We start from the raw sequence: 17,255 nt of genomic DNA on the forward strand, positions 1-17,255 counted from the left end.
CTCCAACATGAGCTACTACTCTCCCTCACACAGGATTCTTCATATAAAATTTCAGGGCATTGAAAACTTGATCCCATTTCTGCAACAGTCTATCTGAGGTTGTATTTGAGAATGAACTAACAAGAGATGAAAAACTGACAATTACAACCTCCAGACCTATCTCCATCTTCCTGATGGTCTGGGCTTTCCCCATAAAAATGGTCGAAATTTGGTCGTGGCAGAATGGATTTTTTTCTCTCCTGTTTCATCTCAGATTTAAAATGTGGAAATTGCTTTTCTACACTTGAAATGCTGTCAAATATAATTAACTGGGGAGGGGCAGAAACAGAGAAAAAAAAAGTCCTGAATTTCTTTTAGTTACAAAAATCCTTAGCAACTGTTTTGTGTGCAGTAGGTTATGGCAGAAGTAAGAGTACGAATGCCAAAGTGGATATGGCTCTTTGTTCTTGCAATGATGGATTCAAATTAAAATTGCACTATTTTAAACTTGTTTTTAAATTTTAAAAGGTAAAAAGAATTAAAAATCAACGGAGTGACTTTGAAGTCCGGGTATAATCTTTTGTGTCTTTCCCACAGACACCTATTCCCATATATTTATCCATCTCTAAGACTCAGGGCAACCTAACCACAGGATTTTTGTTCCTCACAGAAGTTTTACAAAGTCATTCATTCACACTCATGTTGGACACAGTTGTTCTGCAGCTGAAGGCAGTTGCTGTACTTTGTCTAGTGAAGCAAAAGTCTGGATCACTGCTACACAAAAGCTTCTAGGGTGTCAAATGTAGATGTGCACCAACCATCCCACACACACCCTTCACCCCTAAAATTAAAGTTATTACACAATTTTACCTGAATGCTTTAGGTCTCTAGCTTTTTCTTCTGCATGCTGACACTTCAGCTCCAGTTCTTTTTTATCTTCTTCCAAAAGTTCTAGTTGCTGTTTAAGGCGACTAATCTCCTTATGCAGTGACTGATTCTCGAGCTGCTCTTCTAATTCTTTAATCTGCAGTTGGCAAACAAGAGCATTCGTTACAATAAGAGGCATTTTCTGCCCCTCCTGTTGGCAAATAACCCACTAGGCACAGTTATGCCTGAAAACATCATGCTATAGTACAGGAGTGAAGCACAAGTCCCAGAAAAGGAAAATTTTTGAATGAGACCTGGAAAGATTCTTCTGAGAGATGTCAGAATTTTCTGTTATGATCCCAACTTTCTCTCTTCTTTAAAATATGTCTTTAGCTCCAAAGTACTTAAGCTTTACGTTGTTCCCTTTTCTTTTGATAGAGTTGTTATCACATAATTAATTTCAGAACATTTCCTCATTTAAAGCACAAGAACATTGACATTTTTGTTCTCTTACTGCTTCCACTGACAGGTCCATTATTTAAACTCCCTTGTCTCAACTCATGCAGATACCAGTGGAGAAATTATGGAATATGTGAATCAGAGGCAGCATTCAGATGCAGAGCAGCAGTAACTTCACAGCTCCCTAAATATATACATTTTGCTCTAGACTTTGAAGTAGCCAAAGATGCCGAGGTTTGCTATGAACCAGAAATGATTCTTCCAAAATACGCATTCAGAGCACCTGAAATTGCATAGTCCTACTATTGCTGCACTGATGAAAGGACAGGAATTGTTTACCCATCCCTACTATTACTCTGCTAACATTTTTAGGAACAGGCCTCAGGGCTAAAGCAAAACTCATTTTCAGGCTTTCCTGGGAAGCAATGGTGATTTCTCCCAGTAAAGAGATCGATCTAGTCTAGTTTCAGAGAATGAATTTGTTTATATCTTATCAGTTTAGATCTCCTCACAGCACTTTGAAGATTCACTTAGCCCTCCCCTGCTCCAGTGTGTCTGTCTGGCTTTCCCCCATCCATGTGTCCAGCAGGACCCAAACCACTAATGTGCACTGCCTACCTCTCACCTGCTGTTCTTTCCTCAAACCCCCAAGACACCCTTTGTATTGCTCAATGTCCAAAATATTCTCTTGCCATCTCTTCACTTAATGGAACCTGACTCACTGCTTATAAATGCACTTCACTGGCACCCAGAATAAAATACTTGCCTAAACCAGAGCCTTCAGGCTCAGGAGCCTTTGAGTTCTGTACTCATATCTGAACAGTGACTCAGAAGAGGAGAATCACAACCTTCTCTGAAATGTAGTTCTTAAACTCTAAACTCTTACAGGGGATATGATTTCAATTAATTCTGAATATAATTAGGACACAGCACTCCTTAAATTCAGGAGGTTTTCAAAGTCTTCCAGATGAGATTAAACGAAATTCTGTTTTACCTTTTGCTGGTGTTGAAGCCTCTCTTCTTCTAATGTATGGGTTAGCTTAGCATTGTCATCTAAAGCCTTCAAAAGCTGTTGATCAGGAGCAAAATTTTGCAGAAGCAACTGACTCTGCCTTTTCATCTTGTTTTGTTCAATAAACATCTGCCAAAACAAGCCCAAAAAAAAAAAAAAAACAACAGTCAGGCAAGCACAGCCTAATGCTAAGATGGCAACTGGAAAGAAAATGAGATACTAACATCGTGTTAATGTGGTAGAGATAAGGAGAAAGAAGCTGAGAAGGAAGGGGAAAGGAAGGGGAAAGGAAGTGGAAAGGAAGAGGAAAGGAAGTTTGAGAGCAAAATTCACAAGAGCTAAGCTCATACTGAAAGGAACCAGGTGTTTGCTCAGAACCACCCACTGCTACACCTCAATTACCCACATGTTGGCAGCATTCAGAATTTAAACACATCTCTCAATTCTGTTTCCTGGAAATGGGAACAATCTGAGCCCCATTCTGGGCTCTCTGGAAAGACTAAAAGAAGTCTAGGTGGAAGATAAAATATCTATGAATTCACAGGCTATCTCCTCAAACACATCTGCAAGCCTTGGCATTAAGCCACACACTTGAGGGTTAGCTGGATATGTGAATGACAGAAATTAATTTCTTCAGAAAACGAATTTCAGTCCATGTCTGTGTAATAAGTGCAGACAGTTGCCCTGTGAAAAGGCTTTTTAGGACAATTTCATCCTTTTAGTTCTGAGCCTTGTGTTTCTTCCTCTTCCCAAGTTATACTTTTGACGTGGCAAATGAATACATTGCAGGGAGCAGGCAAAAATCAAAAGGTCTAGAAACCTGACATTGACAAAAAAAATCACACACACCTCTAGGCCTCACTTAAGAGGTGCAGAAGCTGTCAGCATATGCAGTTTCCCTGAGAGGTCTGTTCCTCCCAGACTGTTAAAAAAGATTGCTTCCCAACAAAAAAAAAAATTCCTTATGAATTTGTTCTGCAGCTTGACATCTCTTTCAGGTAGATTTTTGCCCCCAGGCAACAAGGGCTTCCACCTGACAAACTCAGCTGTGCCTGTTCTTAGAGCAGAAACAGGGACTGGGTCATGCTGAGGTTTCATGTGAGTGTGCACAGGTCAGCAGAGCCACTTCTGGCAGCAGAAGTGCAGAATGAGAATGCAGGTACTCCCTCAGACTGCAAAAACACTGTTGTAGAGCTCAGCAAAAGCAAGGAGATATTTTAAGAATAAAGTATTAGAAGTACAAAAGTGCCATGACATCTTTTCAGATTCCCATCCTGTTTATGCACAAACCAGAATTACAGATATGACATGTGGTTTCTTCCCCTCTGGTGCCACTGCAATGCTCTGTGATTTATTTCTTTTAATACAATTAGATATTAAGTATGAGCTGATGCTTGTGGCAAGCATTCTTTGCACAAACACTTCAGCTGAGCCTTCCCAGCAAGCAGCTGTGTGCAGACAGAGCAAGAAAACCACTGACCGTGCTGAACTTTTCCCTCCCCTGGCAGCCTGTGTGACCCTGCATGCCAGGAGGAGTCAACTGATGCAGCCCCAAAACCAATAAAACCTGCAGTGAACACTCCACTGGGCAAAGCTCTGCCACGGGGGCAGGCAGCAAAGGACTGGAAGCATTTGATGGAGAGGAAATGATGAACGTGGGCACTTTGTTATATAGCAAACAGGAACAAACTGCTGACAGTGCAAAGTCAAATGTGCACTGGACATCAGCTCTCTGTCCTCAAATTCTGCCAGTCAAACCCATTTATGATTAGGTTATCTTTTACTAGTAGGGCTGTGGCAAAGACAATTCAATGGCAAAAGAATTTTAGAATCAAAGCTACCCACAGCAATCCATAAAGTTTTGCCTTTGTACTGCAACTCAATCATTTAACACTTCATATTCCTAAAAGAAACAGCATCTTTGAACATTATACTTGAGAAAGTACAATCTAAATCACTGCAAAACAACTCAATACTGTCTCAAAAGTTTTTTGTGTTCCTGTCAAGTCACTCCCAGAAGTTATTTAACCCTGACAGAAAGCAACCCCTCTCAGAAGCCAACTTCAGCAAACATCACAGTTTACCCACTGCGAACTTTCTAAGCAAACTGAAAACCTGGATTTTTTTTTTTTTCAATCTGAAAAACAGCTGAAGGTGATCAATTCCAGATTTTTATTCACCAAGTTTCTGCCACTAAATCCAACCAGAGTTGTTCCAGCCTGAGGGAGGAGAAAGCTGCCAAAACAAGAAGAAATCAAGTGGAGCAACTTGATTTCTTCAACTTGAGCAGATACTTCACCAAGTGTAGAAAATTCATATTCACTTTGTTTCATGTTCTTCTGCAACAAAATGATAAGAATCCTTTTGAAGATCTGGATGAAAACTTGTTCATTCAGAAGCTTTTCATTCAGAAGCTTTCACATGAAGTCCTGCATTTTCAATTAGCTTTAGTGATATTAGAAATATTTTCCTGCTCACAAATATGAAAGTATCTTCAACATCACAGAATAATTTTTAAGAAGACACATGGGAACCAAATTCTCATGGGGAGTCCAAACCATCTCAGAAGTTACTTACATAATTTCTCTAAGTGCCAACATATTCAAAGAGGAAAGAACAAAACCAGACAGGACAGTTGTGTCAAGCAAGTTGGTGGTACTGATTCCAAGTTTTTTGGAGGCTGCATTGTTTGACATAGGACAAAAAAGACCCTTGCAAATTAATTTTAACTTAAAATTTAAAAAAATCTATTCCTGCTTCAGCAAGGCGGAAACCTGACTGTCTGAACAACCCTGAATATTAATTAAAGTGACTGCTGAAAAGGCAAAACAGCTACTAACAAGATTATTTGGACTAGGTGGAATTTAACCAATTGATGGATTAGTTCCGACTTTGCCACCTGCTAGACAATTATCTGCAGAGCATCCCAATCAATGCTGGAAACACAAGTCAATTGTGCAGGAATCTACTGAAAACCACGCCTGCAGCTGAAGGCAGACCACAAAGAAAAACAGTTTGCTTATACCTATCAGTCTCATTTTTAAAATTGTTGTGCAAAGCAGTTATGTATCTTCCTCTCCCTGAATTCAGACAGAGAAGCTCCAAGGTATAGGAAATCTGGGATCTGGCCACTTTCCATCAGCAGTTTTCACAAGAGCTATGGAGGTGGAAAGAAGGGGGTGAAAAGAAGAGAAGGTTTTTCCCTCGACATCAGTGAGGCCATGGCTCGTTCTCAGCCCCTTGCTCTAGGCCCTTACCCAAGAGAGCGCTCCTACAGCTGTTTTTTGTTTACAGCAGGGCTGAAAAAGGAATTCTTCCTCATTAAAAAAGTTAGAAAGCAACTCTGTTAGTGTCAAATCCCTGGGACCACCAACCCTTGTTCAAGTAAGGTTCAGGATAAAACTGGATACTTTTCAACTAACGCTTCTCCCAGGAGCAAAACAACTACAAAGGAAATTCTTTAATATCCATGTGAGGCTGCACTTCCATCTATATATCCTTGGGTATTTGAGCAATAACCTTTTTGTCTTAGTTACAGTTTAAGGGAGAAAAAATGTCCCAATACAGCAGGTGTTGTTCTAATAAGGTAATCAATGGTTGCATGAAGTAAAATAAAAATCAGTGGCATGCTCTCCATTATAGAGTAAAAAAAAGGCAAGTAGCAAGGCAGAGTCAAACTTGGGAAGTGTCAAAGAGGTGTCAGAAGAGAACATCACTCAACTGAGCAGCTGGTCCTTTTTCCAATCCTCAGCAGCACTGCCCCATCCCCTCCACAACTCAGTGAGGAATCGGTGAGGCACAGAGGGGTTACCATTCACATCTGTCACAGGTTACAGGAGCTGATCCTTCTGCATTACGTGTACCCCAAAGCCTTACAGCTTGGGTTCAGACCTCAACCAAGTCCCAAGAGAGGAAGGACCAAGGTATTTGTATCTCCCCAAAAGAATAGGCTGTTTGAAAGATTTTATTCGATGGGCAGGACAGAGTGATCATGTCTAATTATGGCTTGACAGGGCACTAAGTGGCTCTAAAATTAGGATTAAAATACAACTCCAGGTATGGTTTTTAGTTCAATGGCTAATCAGGGGAAAAAAAAATTAACTCTTAGTGGAGTCAAAGTCTAATCTAGTTGTATTAAGTGAGCAGTGTGACCATGAAAAAGGACATAAGCATAATATGGACAGCCAAGAGTCACTCATAGATGGTTCATAATATTTCTGATCAATAAAGATAACATCCAGTTGATTTTAGTTACCAGGTTAATTGCCAGGCTGCTTCTGAAGGGACTGTTTTGAAAGAGCTACAAACTGCAGCATTTTTAAGTTTTGTAGCTCAAAAGAAGAGGTCTAATTCAGTTCAGAATGGAAGAACTGGAGTAGATGAGTTAAGCCTATTTTTGTCCATCATTTGCTTCTCACCACAAAGGTGCTTGGAGCATGTACTTTTGAGTGTGAGCAGACTGTACTCCCATCAACAATGTGACTTCCTTAAATACAGAGCATTATTTATTTTACCAGCCTGTTCTGTACAAAAGGGTTTCTCAAACTACAGCACTCATTCTTCACTTATGAGGCGTAACTGCACAAAATACAGGGAAAATATAATCTCTATTGTTATTTATTTCTTAATTTCCTGCAGTTTTCTTTTTGTCATGGCAGAAGCATAGTGATACATTCTATAATGCTCACAAGCCTTACAGCATCTAGACACCATCTAATAGATTCAGATCATAAACCACATGAAAAAGGAGGAAACATCTTCACTTTTTTCCCCCCATAGATTAATTGCCTGAACAAAAAGAGATGGGAGGGAAAGAGAAAGAGACCAAAGAGTTTCCTGGAGCATACATCTGTTACCATTCCCCAAGCCTCTTCCTAGGAAAAAGCTTGATGAAGCAAATTAGCATTACATCATGCTTCAAAAGTGGTAACATCCAAGCTCAGGAGAATTCAAGTACTAACCACTTATGTCTCTTTAATTATTAAATCCAGCTCAGTCAGCTGGACTGCAAATTAATTATCTCCAGATACCAGTTGCAGTTGAACTATCCTGGGTAAAGCACAGAGCGTGGCACTTGCAGACACAGAGTTGCTTCCCCAGTGCTAGTTTTGCAGTATCCACTCACAGATGTAATATGTTAATGCAAAAATGCTCACAAATTAACCCAAAAGGTCACAAATGCATCTCAGGAAGAGGTCTTTGGGAGCTCATGTCATCAAGATAACCAAACCCATTGCATTCAACCTCATGAGTAGTTCAGACACCTGCTAAGAGTGACAATGATTTTCCCCAAGTTGACAGTCACCTTTTATCTTTCAACATGGGAAGATTCACTCCCAGTGTAAGTAAGTCAGCTGTGCACTGGCCCAGGTATGGGACGTAGGTATTTTGAGGAAAAACAAGTTAAATACACACATTTTATTGTGAAATAGTTACTTAAAAGCACAAACAGCTGTAGGACGGTGTAAGCATTGAGGAGGGAAAGTCAATGAAAAGATGAAAGATGCACATTAGAGATTCACTGAATTGTTTTAATTCATCTGGGTCATATTTCCTCTCAATGCAGCCTTTCAACTTTGTAACTGCAAACTGTTTTACAGGCTACCATAAACACTTGGGAACCTTTATCTTATTTTTCCAGCTGTGCATTTTGAGCAAAAAGCCTGCACGAGCCTCAGAAGTGAAAGGAACCCCAACAAACTGCTCAGCAGTTTGACACTTCATTTCTGTTTGTCCAAGATACAGAGGGCAGGGAGAAAATCAGCTCAATGTCAACTTTGAGAGCACACTGCTTCTTCTCCATGAGATTTCCAGAGCACTTGAGGTGCAGGAATTCCCTCTCCACCAGCATACACTAATAATAAACCATTCACTTCTGCTGGTTTTGGCTGGAAGATTTCATTTTCTTCACAGTAGCTGGTATGGAGCTGTGTTTTGGATTTGTGCTGAAAACACCATTGATAACAGAAAGATATTTTCATTATTGTTGAGCAGGGCTTGCATGGAGTCAAGGCCTTTTCTGCCCCTCCCTCCCACAGTGAGTGAGCACAAGAAGCTGGGAGGGGACACAGCCAGGACAGCTGAGCCCAACTATTGCCCAGACCACCTGGCATCATGCTCTGCATGTAAGGCAGGGGGAAGAAGAAGGAAGAGGGGGATACTCAGAGTGATGGTGTTTGTCTTCCCAAGTTGTACCTAATGGAGCCCGGCTTTCCTGGAGATTGAGCATCTGTCTGCCCATGGGAAGCAGTGCATTAATTTCTCGTTTTGCTTTGCTTTTGGGTGCAGCTTTAGCTTTACTTAGGAAACTGTCTTTATCACAACCCATGAGTTGTTAACCCATTTTTAACTTCCAATTTGCTCCTCCATCCTACTGGGGGAAAGTGAGCAAGCAGCTGTGTGGGGCTGAGTTGCCAAGCTGGGCTTAAACACCAACATCACTTTACAAAATACTGTTTCAGGACAGGATGTATGTTTAATAAATCACTTATGCAAGATTATTTTGTTAAACTCATGAGAATTTTGCATGGCTAAGAGTTTCAATTTGCTTCTCACACTGTGTTCTTCTGCTTTTGGCTTGCTTTGGCTGCATGTACTGTATTTTGCTCATCTTTGTGGGAGAGTGCTTTTCAGGGCTACCTCTATATTATTGCAATGGCCTTCAAGATACTCTCTGCCTTCCTTTGTTTTCTTATAAACTGTTTCACAAACAGCTAAGAGATCTTCAAGTGTCTCTTAAAACCTGACACTAGAATTCTGGTTAAGCTTGCCAAGATTCCTGTGTTAACAACCCTGTTTTATTCAGGTAGGTACAGATTTTTCCATGCCTCCGCCCCTTACACACTCTATTTATTTAGTTCTTTTATGCAGATTCCTGTACCTTTCACAATGGATTGTGACTCACTTCAAAACCTCTCTCCTCTTCCTTCCCCCTCTCCACACCACGGCTGACAATATTTACTCAGTTTCTTTAGAATCTCTAAAGAGCATGAATTCTAATGTTTGAAGTTGGATCACTTTTGATTAATTAAATATATATTATGGTGGTGCCAGCAGCATGACTATAATTAAAGCTGTATTGGGCTTTTTTTTTTTTTTTAATTTTAATCAAAAGCTCTGATTTTCAAGTGTTCCCTCACTCCTATATGTGCCTGCTCCCTCCCTCTCTTGCTCCGTGTTTCTGCTCTCCCCCATCTGTGCTCGCTTCTGCACGCAGGCTCACCTGCCCTTCCCTCTCACACCTGCACTCCCAAGTGCTCCTGATCTGTGCAGAATCCTCCTCACCTGTCAGAAGGGCAGGAGGCCAAGGGCATCCTTTGAAAAGCAGCCCCCACCAGCCACTCCCCTGGTCCCTGCCAGGGCAGCTGTAATGCAAAGACAGAAGACGAAGCCATGCCATGGGGAAAGGGCTGGGGCTGAGTGCATGGGCTAACCACACCATGAAACTTAATGTGCTTCAGCCCCTTGGACAGACAACATGCCCAGCACCACACAGACACCTCCACAGGCTGCAGTTCTGAATTTGACTGAGCTAAAACTCACATTTGGCTGTTTGAGACATCACAAGCACTAATACAATACACTGAGATGTGCCATTTTTCAGCTGCAGTGACAGCCACATTACTTGGAGTCTTTTTCCTTTCTCCAAGTGCTCCAAACAAATCAAGAACAAAGCACTGCACATGCAGGGTTGCTTTTTATTCAAAGCTCTTCCTTCTGTTGACACTGCACAGCTTATCACAACCAACTACTGTGGCTTTTGCAAAATCCAAGCGAAAATCCAGCAGAAATTTTGAGGTTTAAAGAAACATTTTATAGAGACAGAGAAAACAGGCTAATGAAAGCAGGCAGAAAATCCCTGAACATCCTTAGCATAATCCAAACACAACTACTGTAAGCACATCCTAGAAAACCTTGCTCTCCAAACACAGCTGTGACCTTGCAGCACGATCCCTGTGAGAGGAAGCTGACACAGCCTCACTCGAGCAGAAAGCTGTGCTGCTGTGGAGGCAGTTGTGGCCAGAGCCTGTCTAATGTCTCAGGTCACTCAAGGGACACCATCAGTGTGAAACTAGGCCAATGATAACAGGTTTTTAAAGGAATTTTAAATATTGGTTCTCCAAACGTGAATCAGCAACGCCTTTGTTGTCATATGGTCATGTATTTAAGAACTGTTCTAAAAGTCTTTCTGAGCAGCACAATACCACAGGAAGACAAGCAGGTACAGAAAGGGAAGCATAATGCAAGCATTGAGTTCACTGCTGTAGTGATTCCATTTTGGATAAGAGAACTTTATGGAATTAAAACCTTCAAGTGAGCAGCTACACTGACAGTCTGCACCAACAGTGGCCCATATTCTGAAAGAGGCAACAATTAAATAATGACAAAACCCAATAAATATCTGTATACAAATAATCAGCATTTCTTTGGCATTGTACATAAGTTGCCTGTCAGCTCATTAGTCAATTACAAAAAGTACTTTCAATACAATCTTTCAAAATGTGTCCCTCAATTGATACTGTAGTTTTCAACACCTTTTCTAGGAGTCCACATGTTTTTCAGGAATAAAAAAAAGAGTCCTTCAAATAATATCACTAGAAAGACAGCTAATCCCTCCCAGTTCCAACCACTACATATTCCACACTGGGATGTTGTAGCAAACTAAGTCCATGACAAATTTAAAGCCTTGCCTTGAAAGGGAGCATAGGTAAGACTGCATGAATAATTCATAAGTGCTTCATAAATGCTTGTTGAAACAGTAAGCTCGTTTTTATGGATGAAATACAGATGTTACCTGAGTAGTCTCTGTGGCTGGAGGAGAGCTGGAAACTGAAATCAAGTCATCCAAGCTGGTAAAGTTTTGCCCACCTGCAATGTCTTAATTTTTCCCTTGACTACTCACCTCTTGTGCAAATGACTCTGCCTTCTTCCGCAGGTTTTTTTCCAGCTCAAAGTTTTCATGAAGCTCTTCATATTCCTCTACTGCCAGCACAGACACTGTTTATATGAATTAAACAAGATCAGAAGGAGAAGTGGAACAGATCAAAAGATGAAGTACTGTTTGATGTACCCAGATAAGCTGCTATTCCCCAGTACCATGGATCCTTGACTGACAGCATGACCTAGTTTTACATTTTCATATGCAACCTGCTTTGCAGTATTTGTCCTAAACCTCACCACTTATATACACAATTACTTATCTTCTAAATAGAGTAATACTCCTCCTCTTCTGACTCAAAATCTCCAGTAACAGGCATCAAGTACCACAGACCAGATTTTGCTTCTCTTTGCCTCAAAAGAGCTTTGCTGAATCTATCAAAGATTATGTTATTCTTGAGAAATTAATATTTATTTACCTGGTTTGGAGATGAGCACAACATTTTTTTAAAGGTAAGTACAGTAAGTGGTAATTTAGATAGTGGGATACACATCCCAGCATACCTGACTCTCAAGGTGATGCTAACTTAAAAAAACAAATAAACAAAAAACCACCACAAACACAAAAATATCCAACAAGCAACCCAGATACTTAGAAAGATTTACAATCAATTCATCAACTCTGACTGAAATGCACTGGAGTGCACAGCTCCAACACAGCACTACATAAACACAGGATACAGGAGGAATTGAATACTTTGGTAGCTTACTTCATGCACACACACAAAAAAAAAAAAAAAACCAAAAAAAACCCAAAAAAAACTTGCTTTAATTTAACACTTCCTTCCAGGAAAACAGGCAAATGTAAAACTAAGGGTGGATCTTTCTATAATGCTTATAAAAAAGAAAATTTTTCAGAAAAATTTTCATCTGCCACACTATCCCATCAAAATCTTCAAGCTAAGCTGTTTAATCAACTGTACCAAAGTTTGGTGTTGTAAGAGCCTTCAAGTACAGCCTGTCACAGGTTAAGAAATGCAGACATATGGAAGGGTTAAGAGATGGACACCTGAAGAAAGCTTACAGGATATCCTGTAAGCTTACCATATCTCAGCCACTTCATGAAAATGGAAAACACTCAATGAGGTTTTTTACCAAACAATTTTTAATTTCTTAAGGCTTAGTAAGCAACAAGAGGAAATGGCAGAATAATCTAAAAACTAAAAAATTTTCTCTCTCCTCTAAACTTCTTTGGGATCAACTATTACTCATGTAGAAGCAATCACCTTCATTAAGCAAAAGCTTTCCTTTTTTGAACCATGTCTCTTTTTAGTCTTTCCCTGCCCTGGTTTTACCTCTCTTCTCTTCCAGTAAAGGAAAATCCATTATTTTCTTCCCTAAGTTGGAAATCTTATTTTTCACATTCTAGCACTCCTGCCTTTTTCTCATCATCCTCTGAACATAAAACAAGTTGCTCCCAAGACCTTAGACATCCAAAATTAGAAGCTGCATCCCCACAAAAAGGAAGACTGGTGTAATGATTTAGGAAAGCAGGAGATTATGGTTCAAACCCCATTTCTGTGAAGGACTGTGCCCCTGCCCTGGTTTCCCACTTGTAGCACACAGGAAAAGGTTTCCATATTCCCACGTAACACCTGCTATTCACACTGTCACATTTTCCTGGAGTACAGAGAGTCTGGAACAGTCCATGAGTTGATGGGAGTGCCTGCAGCCATCAGGTTGAGTGTCAGATCTGGACCACAGTCACTGTGCTGTAACCTACTCTTTGTACTGCAACAGAAAAGCTCTGCAGCTTCTGCAAAGGATGCAGCAAACTCTTAGAGAACCTGCTGAGACTACACACCTCTGTTACATTTCTCCAACAGTTTTTGCTGCTTATTAACTTCGGTCGTCAAAACAGTCTTTTCTTCTTTCAACTTATTTACCTAGAAAATTATAAAGAGCACATCAGAACCAAGAGCATTTCAGATAATGGCACAAGGCACACAGCACATAGATAATTCAAGCAGTATTTTGCTGTAAGTAGCTCTGTTTCCTAGGTTTGGCTTGATGCTGGGGTTTCCACTTGGATGGAAAGCATTTTTACTCCACCTTACAGATGTTGTAACAGATGTCATAAAAAGGTTATGAACTAATCCTCCCATGGCACATTCCAGTCACAGCTGCAAATACATGATCTTTGGAACCTTTCAGGACCAAGTGTCATAGCACCTGGTTGAAAAGTTGACTGTTTGCATTTTAATATAGTCAGACCCCTGTTTTGGTAGTTTTTGGGTTTTTTTCCCTGGGCTCTGTTTATTGTCCAAGTGCTGTCAGCTGTGTCTTTCTGAATGCAAGTGTTGCACAGACAGGAAGAGCACTAAGTCCTGATTTGCATCAGTACATGGCTTATCCAGTTTTCAAGCAGGAATGAAACTGCTGGCTTGAAAAGCCAATTTGCTGGTCTAATTATCATGACACAGCACTGCCAATGGCTGAACTTAAGGATAAACTCAATGAAGTAGACCAGTGATTAAACTACGTATCCTACAAAAGTATTTCTTACACATCTATGAGTTTAAGGAAATCCAAAAAAACCCCTGCAGGCTGTGATGGGTGAGGAGCTGTCAGGAAAGGGAGGTAACAGTTGTAATATGGGCTTTAGAACAGATCAAGCAGGTAAGGAGAAGTCATGTGCCAGCTGCAGTGGCAGACTGGACTGTGACCCTTCCTTTCCAGGGACATGCCCTGAGTGATCCATCACTGGCAGGACTGGAGATTAGACAGTATTCAATTAACTTCACAACTGAGTGTTTTTAGCAAAATAAGCTAAAAGTTACAGAAAGGACAGACTCCACACTAACATGGTCTCGCCTTCCATGGTACAATACATACTTCTTCAATTACTTCTGCAAGTTTGCACCTCAGGTTTTCCAGTTCAATGGCCAAGGTCTTCTTTTCCTCATGAACAGATACGATCTGATCTCGTAGCTCTACAGTTTGAGGAAGGAAATGAAGAATATATTTTATTTGAAAAACAACAACAAAGGAAATGTCACAGCAATGCCAGTACAGCTGAGTATGAAACACCTGAACTACATATCAAGCATCATTTGTAATCAAGGAACATCCTCAATAATTTATGAGCTTTGCATAAGTGTCAGGTAACAGATCTGTAACTGGGCCACAGTTTCATATTTACTCCATTGAGGTAAGCTCCTTGTTCAGTCCTGCTGCCTTTATTTGCATTTTGAATGATTCATTTCCTGCTATAACGTGGCAAATCCTGTCACCACAGAGGGTCCTCAGTCCTGCTCTTGAGACTGTCACATCACAGTGACTCTGGTATGGAGGCGGCAGAAAGCAATTTTTAAGAAGCATCCTTTAAAACAAATTAATGCACTTCAATTCTTTTTGGATCGTGAGTTCTTGTCACAAGGGAAATAAACAAAACAACAGGCAGTTAATACTTGGGAGGTTTTCACAGAAGAAATTGTCCTGAACAGCTGCCAATTTATAGCCTTTGTAACATTATGTGAACAGAGTCAGAATATAACCTTTACTGATGGAAGAGCTAATGCTTGTAATTTTCCCCACAGAATTTTTGTTCCTTAATTATTAAAATATGAAATAAATTAAATTCACAATGGAATAAAACATTTGATTATAATCACTTCTTAACAGGAGATCAGTTTGCATACATAATATATCAAGGTTTAGGTTAACATAAAATCACCACAAAAATCAAAATTTATTGATATATATTAGCTTTAGTAAGTGCTCTCATTCCCCACCTGCTTCCTGTATTTCACAGCACTGCTGTTCATTGAATACCAGCCACAAGTTGAGAAAATTGTGGCTAATCAATTGCAGATGATGATGACATGCTGGATGTCATTCTGGTAGATTTCACATCTTGAAAATGCCCATTCTACACCAGCATCCCCCCTCCCAGTTCTGGAGCCTCAGATTTATTGTCCTCTAAATTAAAAGCATACACTTTCTAAAGTAAATAAAAAGACCTGTTTTGCCAGAAGATTCTTGATACACCTTGTCCATTTTATGGATTAGTGCTCTCCAGAGAAATTAATGGGGAAAAAAAGTCTCCCTGAAATTTATGGGACTTGGATTAATTCTGGTTTTACAATACATATACCAACCTCACTACGCAGAGAAGAAAGCATATCCACATACCACAGAGAGCCTCAGGTTTTACTACCTTATTTGTGTATCCTTACAGAAAAGTGGTGGGAGGGAAGAATCATTCCAAGAAACATCCAATCCTTTCTTGAATGGTGAGAAGGCTAAAGGACCTGAAGATCCCCAAAATACCACTTTTCATGCTCTAATGAATTGTTCATCAAGACAGAAAGCAGATACATCAAAACCTTTCTTCAAAATTTCTCTAATTTGACCCTGCTACCCTCCCATCTGATCTGCAGCCAGTGTTTATTCTCTAAATATATTCTTGACACCTTTCTCCAGTAAAGGCAGATGGTATTCCAAAGTCTCATTTCCCATTCAGATGGGTTGCATGGTGTGCATCCCACCATTCACTGCCTTTTCCTACATCTAGAGGATGGAAAACTGATTACAGAAGGGTACTATGACACCCTATTTCTTCAGTGGGATTGTTGCACAAGCATTTTTACAACACACCCAATTTTTCCTCAGTGATACTTTGTACCACTCCACTGCGGCTGCTGCATTCAAAAAGACAATTAACAAGGTCAAACTGAAAGTTCAAAGAAGTTGTTCTTAAACACTATGTGCTGCTCCAAGTTACAACCAAATAAAATGTGAAAGCCTTTTCTTAAAGAAGGTAAACACTTAAGCTTGTCACAACTATGACACAATAATATAGAAAATCACAATGACTTCATCACAGGGATGAGAAATCAGGCTGATTTTGGACAATGGAAATATTAACTGTGTTTCAAAAAAGAACCAGAAATTTCTGGGGGGAAAAATAAAAGCACAGATCTGTCTTATCAATATATTTCAATGTTCTTCAGCTTTGATTTTTTACCCAGTACAACCAGTCCCTCTTTAGGCTGCTTGTTTGGTAATAGCTCTGGAACATGAATGAAGTTTGTGCACACAAAGGAACATCATAATGGAAACAGAAATGGAGAGTTCTGTCTGACAAGCTCTGAAATAATGACATTGCAGTTGAGAGTAAACTTGTCCTTCTACTTCACTTTTATTTTTTAAAGGGTTCTAGGAAATGTTTCTTTTACTGATTCAGTAGCATTGAACTCTCTTAGCTGGGTAGATCTCATTTTCCTATTGCATTTAATGTCCTCTGCAGGCTATACCATTTATGTTACACATTACCAGCCCACCATGTTTTTAGTCATTGCTGGAAAACCTTTGATTCTGACCACTCCCAGAAGCAGGACTTGGAACAAGACCAGTCTCTGGTCCAAACCAACACTGCTGCTCTTCAGACAACTTCTGCCTCACAGCTGGTGTAGGATCAGCAAAATGCTCACCTTTTATTTGCTGCTGACATTGCACAGAGCTGCATGACCCAGAGGTAGCTTCTGTATCCGTGGATGATTCATCCTCATCGATGTTAATCTCTTCAGTGATAATTTCTGGGCCCAGTTTGGCCATACAAAGCATACTAATTCTTTTCAAGGTTTTATTTTCTTTGTTCAGCTGAAAGGTGAGAAGTAGAAACAGTAAGAAGCTAGTTAGGCTGTCTTTAAGCTGCTGGGCAAGGAAAAAAAGTCAACTATTTTTTGTCCTTTATCATTAAAAGATTTCTCGAACAAAGGCAAAAGAAACATCAGATTAAGTTCCATTCAACATTAGAATGGTCTGAAGATGGAGTGCTTATCCACTTTTTCCTCTGAGAGGCTTGAATTCAACATGATACTTTATCCATGTCTTTTTTCCTCTCTGCTACTTCTGTTTAATAAGTACTGTGTAGGTTTAAATAAATTCAATCAACTATCAAGCTGGCTTAATGCTACACAGGCTTTGTGACAGCTGCTTCAGCTCCTCACCTTTAAATGCGTGCCAGGAGTCCCAGCTGAATAACCTGAAGAAGAGT

At 40.1% G+C, this 17,255-nt stretch overlaps 1 protein-coding gene across 3 annotated transcripts in view; it reads right to left on the reverse strand.

The window, feature by feature from the left end:
* The window catches only part of SHTN1 (shootin 1), a 54,500-nt gene that overhangs the window by 18,004 nt on the left and 19,241 nt on the right, over nucleotides 1-17,255 (reverse strand). For all 3 annotated transcript variants that reach the window (XM_030276518.4, XM_030276517.4, XM_072931297.1), the window contains 6 exons: nucleotides 16,690-16,858; nucleotides 14,090-14,187; nucleotides 13,059-13,140; nucleotides 11,220-11,314; nucleotides 2,300-2,446; nucleotides 850-1,003 (listed from right to left, as the gene is read on the reverse strand). In XM_030276518.4, coding sequence (XP_030132378.4) covers nucleotides 850-1,003; nucleotides 2,300-2,446; nucleotides 11,220-11,314; nucleotides 13,059-13,140; nucleotides 14,090-14,187; nucleotides 16,690-16,858 — 745 coding nt within the window. The remainder of the gene's footprint in view (nucleotides 1-849; nucleotides 1,004-2,299; nucleotides 2,447-11,219; nucleotides 11,315-13,058; nucleotides 13,141-14,089; nucleotides 14,188-16,689; nucleotides 16,859-17,255) is intronic.

This window comes from Taeniopygia guttata, chromosome 6 (genome assembly GCF_048771995.1).
Source record: "Taeniopygia guttata chromosome 6, bTaeGut7.mat, whole genome shotgun sequence".
Lineage (NCBI taxonomy): Eukaryota > Metazoa > Chordata > Aves > Passeriformes > Estrildidae > Taeniopygia > Taeniopygia guttata.